This window comes from Sphaeroforma arctica (genome assembly GCF_001186125.1).
Source record: "Sphaeroforma arctica JP610 unplaced genomic scaffold supercont1.2360, whole genome shotgun sequence".
Lineage (NCBI taxonomy): Eukaryota > Ichthyosporea > Ichthyophonida > Sphaeroforma > Sphaeroforma arctica.
Genome location: NW_014038198.1, coordinates 1 through 7,137, shown reverse-complemented (window position 1 = coordinate 7,137; position 7,137 = coordinate 1). Strand labels below are relative to the sequence as shown.

Here is a 7,137-nt window from a genome sequence, read left to right as displayed (position 1 = left end):
TATATTTAGAGTACATGTGTGTTTGTCTTTATCACTTATAGTTGGGGAGTATGTTTTTCGATTGGGTCCAAATTCTGATTTTAATAAACATCGATCAGTTCGAATATTTTACAAACGGTGTAATAATAAAATAATCACCGTATCATTGTGCGGCGCTAAGCAATGATCATTCTCTTTTCAGGGCAACAGCGACTATCTCTGATCAGTTTTTTGTTATCTTCATCCAGGTTTGTGGCACTGGTATTGCCCCAAAGGCAAAAGTAGCAGGTATAAGACTGATCGATGGTGACATCACCGATACGGAGGAAGCGAAAGCACTGTCTCATGCTCTAAATCTGGTGGACATATATAGTAGTAGCTGGGGTCCGATGGTAAGAACATAGTGTTGGTGGATTGTTTATTCTCTCGTGTTAATCGCTGTATACATTGCAAATCAGATTTACTGCATCAGTGTGCTAAATTATATTTTTCTATATAGGACGATGGCCAAACAGTCGAGGGGCCAGGCAAGAGGACGCTAGCTGCACTACAAAGAGGTGTAAGAGATGGGCGTGATGGTCTTGGAGCGGTGTACCTATTTGCTAGTGGAAATGGGCAAAACATTGATGACTGCAACTGTGATGGGTACGTTATTGCGCTCCAAATTATCATACTTTACTGATTTAGTGTCGTGTCAGCAAACTGGTATGCGCTACGTGTAGAACATTTAGCATCTGTGCTGTTACTAATCATGTACATCCATATCCACTTTAGGTATGCCAATTCAGTTTACACCTTGAGTATCGGCGCGGTCGATAGCAACCATAATCAACCTTGGTAAGTTATCAGTTGCCTCAGTCTGTAGGATCAGTTTGTATGACATAATGTTTCTAATCTTACCTCAATTCCGAATATTCAATGAGCCTATGAGCTGCGTAACTGTCTGCCGTGCTTACAAATATATCTTCTACATCGCGCAGGTACAGTGAGTCCTGCTCAGCAATGATCGCAGTAACATATAGTTCGGGTGAAGATAATGAACCAGGCATATCTACTATCGATGTCGGCGGAGAATGTACAGACGAGCATAGCGGTATGTCGACAAGAGTCTCTTTAATGTTTGATACGGCCAAATTTGCTCTTCAGTTCAGATATGCACGGCCAGGCTTTTAGAACCAACATGTTTCATTTATGGACCTTGGTTTTCTTACTCTTTACAAATTATAACATCTCAGGTACATCCGCAGCCACGCCATTGGCGGCCGGCATCATTTCTCTCGTTTTGAGCGCGAATCCGTTACTTACATGGAGAGACATCCAACATCTTATTGTGGAAACTGCAACCAAAGTTAACGAGGACGATCTTTCGTGGAGCCTGAACGGGGCTAGTCACCTAGTAAGTCACAAATATGGCTTTGGATTACTGAATGCTGGGGCGATGGTTCGTGCTGGATTACTTTGGAACAGCGTAGGTTCCTTAGAGGTTTCAACGGTCAATGGTGGCCCTCAGATGTCATCAATAGACCCTCAAGGTGTGTTTACGTCTGCCTTGCGCTTTCGATTTGTTTCGCCTCCGAATGAATTTACAGCAATCTAACATTACTCTTAATTTGAACACTAGCGGGGCGACAAATTCTGGAGATAGCAGATTCAAAAAATGCGGAATTGGGCTTAATGGAGTATGCGAACTTCGCTCGATCGGATGAATCACATGGTGAGTGCTGCATCGATCGTCTGTCAATTATTGAGAATACTCTCGATAGTGTCGCCTGCCTCTACGCCAAATCTCTTACTGTACTCATCGTCACTGCATCTGCTCCCCAAAATACAATAGGAGTCGACAGCATTGAAACTGTAGCTGTGACGCTCACAATCCTACACGAGTGCCGCGGCGATCTGGAAATAATTATATACTCTCCCATGGGGTCGAGGTGTGTACTCGAAAGCTAAGATGTGCATTTATTTGTTTTCTCGGGACGTAATTATCTATCTATTATACATTTTTGAATACTCAAGTCCCGCTTTCACAAATTGGCAGGTCGACGCTTTTACGACCACGCAAATTTGATGACTCAACCGAGGGATTCATCGAATGGACAATGACAACACTGCACTATTGGGGAGAGGTGAGTCCCGTTATCTATTCAGGTTTAACTTGCTAATCTAAGAGACTTTAAAAAGATCTCGTGTAATGTACTATAAGACGTCATGGTTCGAATCCCATACACTTGCATGAAATTTACAACCAGTCTTTTATCGTATGCAGAATCCGGAAGGGCAGTGGGCTTTGCAAGTTAGAGATGTGAACAAAAACTCTAAATCTGGACGCTTAATCAGCTGGAAGATCAGCTGCTACGGAACACGAAAGGTAATAGGAGAAGCCCGCATTTTTGTCGAGTATTTCGATGATTGGAGCAAATATTTAGGAATATGTTTATTACTGCTTATGCAATTATTTGTTCATCCGACGTAACTTGCTTACCAGGAGGGTACGCGCACATGAAAACCATTTCTAATTATTTCAATATCGTTAACGGACAAATCAAATTTTCTTTCAGAACAAGAATGCATCTCAACATGACGATGAGAGACCGAAGAACGAATTCGGTCACGGCGTACTTGATGTATTGGAACCAACAATTTCACCTGCCTCACGGCAAAAAGTTTTTCTTTTAGTGGTATGTAGGTATAGTAAAGGGATAGTATTTAAGTGTATGATATATGCTTTTATGCATATTAGTGTACAGTGCAAGATTTTATGCAGCATTCGGTTATTAGATTTTCGATTATGAATACAAGGTAGCATTCGATTATTCGATTTTGATAAGATTTTACGCATGTAAATGTTTAGTATAAGATTTTATGTAGTATTGGATTGTTCGATTTTTGAACCGAAGATAGTGAGTACGAGATTAAGTTTTTTAGTTCGAGTATGTTGAGGGCCAGAGTAGGCTCGATGTCTTAGAGTGTATTGTCTGTCTAGTATCTGCTGTCTGCACATAGAGCGGACTTTTCAATCCATGGTACGTAACAAGGGTGTGCTTCCGTATCACAACTGATAACGAATTCCGTTGAGGCCGATAGTACGGTGGTTTCTTTACCCCATATGTATCTAAAATTCGTTTCCTATTTGTGCCTCCTCACAGATCTTCTTGTTCTTGGCCGCTTGTGTGTATAACTGGTAGTCAGTTTACTCCCATCAGCAAATGGAAAACACAATTCTGCCGCGAACGCCAACACAATCAAATCTCGATTGGAGACGTGGAACATGGTGGTCCGCCACAGGATGGTCTAGAGCGCTGGACGCCACACTAGAGTATAGGGTGAAAATTCACGGACCCGTGCCATGCATTATGTGACAGATGTCGAACATCCGTCACATGATGGGCAGTGAGGGAATCTACTACCCCATTGAGGGCAAAGAAAAGCCCGAATTTATTTGGACGACGAATCATACCATGTAGTCATAGAGTTGCTGTGACGCAGTTGCTTACAATATTATTGGTCATCTGAATCCCATTCATGACGGAGACACATTGCTTGACTCTGAAAAGTCAAAAGCATCGTTATCGTCCATGACTACTGATGTTTACCGGAAATAGGTGACTCGCATATCCGAGACCAACAGAGTATAGCGGCACGTGGTGTATGAAGCGCGACGGTTCACCTAGCCGTTGTAGGTCCATCCAGCTAGACATGCCCCTTTTACTTATACAGTGCGATCCTGACTGACGATATTGACGTAGTTTGGGCTGAAATCTGACCGCGATGCTCTTTACTTAGCGCTTTTAGAGTTGTGGTCCAATTTCGGTATGAATGATGTGCTTAATTTAGAATTAGTATGCTGGTAGATATACAAAATTAGTAATGAGGCTGAGAAAGCATAAATAGTATTGAGCAAGGCTTTTGAAATATCAAGTCTCGCATCGATCGAACTTTACTGGGACAGACAGAGCCCCTAAACCAAACAGCTGGAAAACGTTTGAAAAAGCGTCCGCAGTTAAATTAAATAACAGCTAATCCACTGTGTGTCAATAATTGAATTGGTTTATTGGTATCCGCTCTAACCCGAAGGGCGACCATGTATACTGCAAACAATTTGGTAACTTAACTTGCTATTTTGACACTGAAAGATTACTTGGCTAAGGTCGATGAGGGTTGATTCTTGAGGCATCAAAAAACACAAGGTTCTTCGACGGGATACTTTATTCTTCTCATTCTTGCATCGCTATATCGGAGGCTAAGTCTACCATCCGAATTTTCAGTTGCTCGCATCGACTGATCACATGTGCGCTCTGCTCCACAATTTCCTTGATATCGTCATTGGTATGCATGATCTTCTCCAGCCTACCCCTCATTTGCACCACTTGTTCATTCAGGAGTAGCGTTATTGTTGAAATGTACATCTTCGCTTGGTCTACAAAATGCGATACTATCGGCTCCACAATCGCGTCCCTTTTGGCTTGCAAATAGCCCATTACGTAGTCTATCCATTGCTCCTTCAATCTTTGCTCCTTCATCCCGGAATTGAACGAGCTATACTCCAGCGCAGCCAGTACGCCTGCATGATCATGAATGACATGAGAAATAATTATACTAGTCAGATGCTGAGTTCAGGGGGACAGTGCCCATCAATGAAACAGAAAGCCTTACGATATTATATTTAAAAGCAGACAAGCGAAAAGTGCAACATACCTGCGAATCCAAGGATCACTGCCCCAGACTTCATAAGTCCATCCGTACCTTCCCTGAATTTCAAATAAAAAAGGTATGTCAGCTACATTATCAATTTCCACGACACAATTGTCAACTATACGCAATCTACAACTTGAGAATCAGGGCAGGCAAAGTAACAACAACAAAAAGAACACCCAAAAATACCACGACGTGAAGCTAGTATCTTGACCACTGCTCGTACCTTCTATACATGATTCCGGCTACGGTTGTTGGCACTGCCACGTAAATTCCTGTAGACGCCACCGCGGCCCGACTTCCCTCATCACGTTTGCCTCTCACAGCTCTGTTTGAAATCAACGAAGGGGTGCGCTGAAGCGAGTCTATGTTATCCTGAGACGTCCGCGCCCCGCCATTGACTAATGAGAAGTGGAAATTCAGATCTGGCGCGAAGTCAGAGCCCAGCTGATTGAATTGTGACCTGATGATTTGACTAGGCAGTGATAGCATGCCATGGTGAGCTTGAGATCTGGATGTAATGGGTAGCGCAGCCGAAGTACTTTTGCTGATCTGTTCTTTGTAGGTATCCCCATTCGCTGATACACCATCATTGTCGGCATCCTGTATCTGAACACCTTTGTCATTTACTGTACATTCATTGTCGCCACTAGCGTTCATACTCTCATTCGATGCTTCAGCCACATTCTTCAGGTGACTGGTTGGCAAGGGGCTGGATTGCGGTCGGCGTGAATTGCTACCTGATATTGTACTCCTTCTGGTAAACTTTGTTTTTCCGACGCCATTGACCACAATCGTGTTCACACCATTCTTGCCGGATACATCGTGCAGAGCCAGCCCTACGTGACCCTCCACCATTGCGTATATATCACTTTGTAGGTTATTCTTAGTAGTTTCACCGATACTTTCTAGGGTTTCCACGAGATGCAGTACAAATCCCTTGCTCCTACTAGATGTCAGTGTGTCTAGCAGATTATCTACCGACATCTCCGCCAATCGCCGAGTGTACATTGTCTTATCAGGGTCGTCCGCTTTGTGAAAATTGGCGTAGTCGAACTTTTCAACGAAGTCCGGGAAGTCAAAGAATAGCCACGACGCCAACGCGCTATCACACTCTGCCTCCAAATCCTGTTCTAATTTCTCTAGCAGATCCTTACACGTAGACGTCAACCGAGACTGCATCCTCTCGACCTTCATTATACTATCGAGCATTGCTGTAATCTGATCTGACCTTGCTTTGGATTGTGACTCCAGTCTTTCATTGAGCTCCGAACTCGCAGCCATCACCACATCTAATATTTCGTGCCCGCGGTTTAAATTGTTATCGAACTTCGTACGTATCGCGGACTGAGAGACTTTTTCTTCGAAGGCCTTCTCGAACGACTCAAAACTATTGTATCGTTCTTGTACTCCGACTTGCTTGTCAGCACTGAGTTTTCCACTGCGGATCGCAAATGCCTCTCTCGCAGACACGAAGTACACGAGTTTCTTCCAGGCATCATCTTCGTTTGTGCTAGCATCCAACTCGTCCACTAATAATTCACGTGCCCGCTCTAGGTGTTGTGCTTTCACCTTATCGATATCATCCGCATCATCTGCTGCATCCCAGCGATTGAATAATATAAAGAGGTTCGGATTGGCTACTCGCTGGTTCACCCTCTGTAAAAACGTCATCTCGGTGTACTTTACTGTCGCTTCTGCATTTGCAACTAGCACAAAAACGTCGGCATCGAAGCAGTAGGTATCCAGCCATCGATCATAGTTTTCAGCGAGATCCAAACCTGGAAAATAGTGGACATGTATAGATCAGCTTTGTTGTCGAGATATAAACCAATTATTCGTGCAAAATTACGAGATGTTCGTGCAGAATTACGAGATATACGTGCCATCTATATTGAAAACTCTAAGACTGACTTTGGGTACTTCTATGATTCGGAAAGACGACACGTGTCGCAATGACCAACTCTGTAAATAAGCATTCATACCAACTTGACGATTTTCCTCTATGATAAAATCCCCTAAAATACAAACCTCTCAACTTTCGAATCTTCGTGCATAACTAATTGTGAACTTTCAGACTGACTTCGGACGTATATTGAAATCAACTTTTTGATACGGGAACGCATCAAGTGCCGTAATGGCAGCCTATGTATATACACTTCCGCTCCAACTTAAACGACATTCTCACGAACAAACACAATGAGATACAAAATGTTCAACTTTCGAATCCAACGCCTCCCTTTGTACTATAGTGTACAACTACAAATGTGATTATATACACAGCATTGTAGTTATATACGTATATGATATATATATATATATATATATCTATATATATATATCAGACACATATATACAAACACACACTCGCACACACTACATATATATATTTATATATATATATAATATAATATATATGTATATATAAACAATGCATATTTGCATGTATATATGTATCTGTATACG

General features: G+C 42.4%; 2 protein-coding genes across 2 annotated transcripts; one reads left to right on the top strand and one right to left on the bottom strand.

Annotated features, from left to right (window-relative positions):
• Positions 1 to 227: 227 nt before the first annotated feature.
• On the top strand, positions 228 to 1,929 carry SARC_12514 (hypothetical protein; the record flags this gene model as incomplete). Its single annotated transcript, XM_014293378.1, has 6 exons — positions 228 to 371; positions 479 to 624; positions 754 to 816; positions 960 to 1,072; positions 1,215 to 1,511; positions 1,601 to 1,929. Coding segments are annotated over 6 exons (1,092 nt in total), but the record flags the coding sequence as incomplete, so codon positions are not given.
• A 2,082-nt stretch (positions 1,930 to 4,011) lies between these two features.
• SARC_12513 (hypothetical protein) lies at positions 4,012 to 6,456 on the bottom strand. Its single transcript, XM_014293377.1, has 3 exons — positions 4,898 to 6,456; positions 4,675 to 4,727; positions 4,012 to 4,540 (listed from the first exon to the last, which is right to left on the bottom strand). Exons 1-3 carry the CDS (start codon positions 6,343 to 6,345, stop codon positions 4,194 to 4,196), a joined length of 1,848 nt encoding a protein of 615 aa, XP_014148852.1. The 5' UTR covers positions 6,346 to 6,456; the 3' UTR covers positions 4,012 to 4,193.
• Between the last annotated feature and the right edge of the window lie 681 nt (positions 6,457 to 7,137).

Coding starts and splice junctions, on each gene's coding strand:
- SARC_12513 (XM_014293377.1), bottom strand. CDS start 6,345: ATGACGTTTTTACAGAGGGTGAACCAGCGAGTAGCCAATCCGAACCTC. Junction 4,728..4,897: donor GCCGGAATCATGTATAGAAG/GTACGAGCAGTG, acceptor TTTGAAATTCAG/GGAAGGTACGGATGGACTTA. Junction 4,541..4,674: donor AGTGATCCTTGGATTCGCAG/GTATGTTGCACT, acceptor ATGATCATGCAG/GCGTACTGGCTGCGCTGGAG.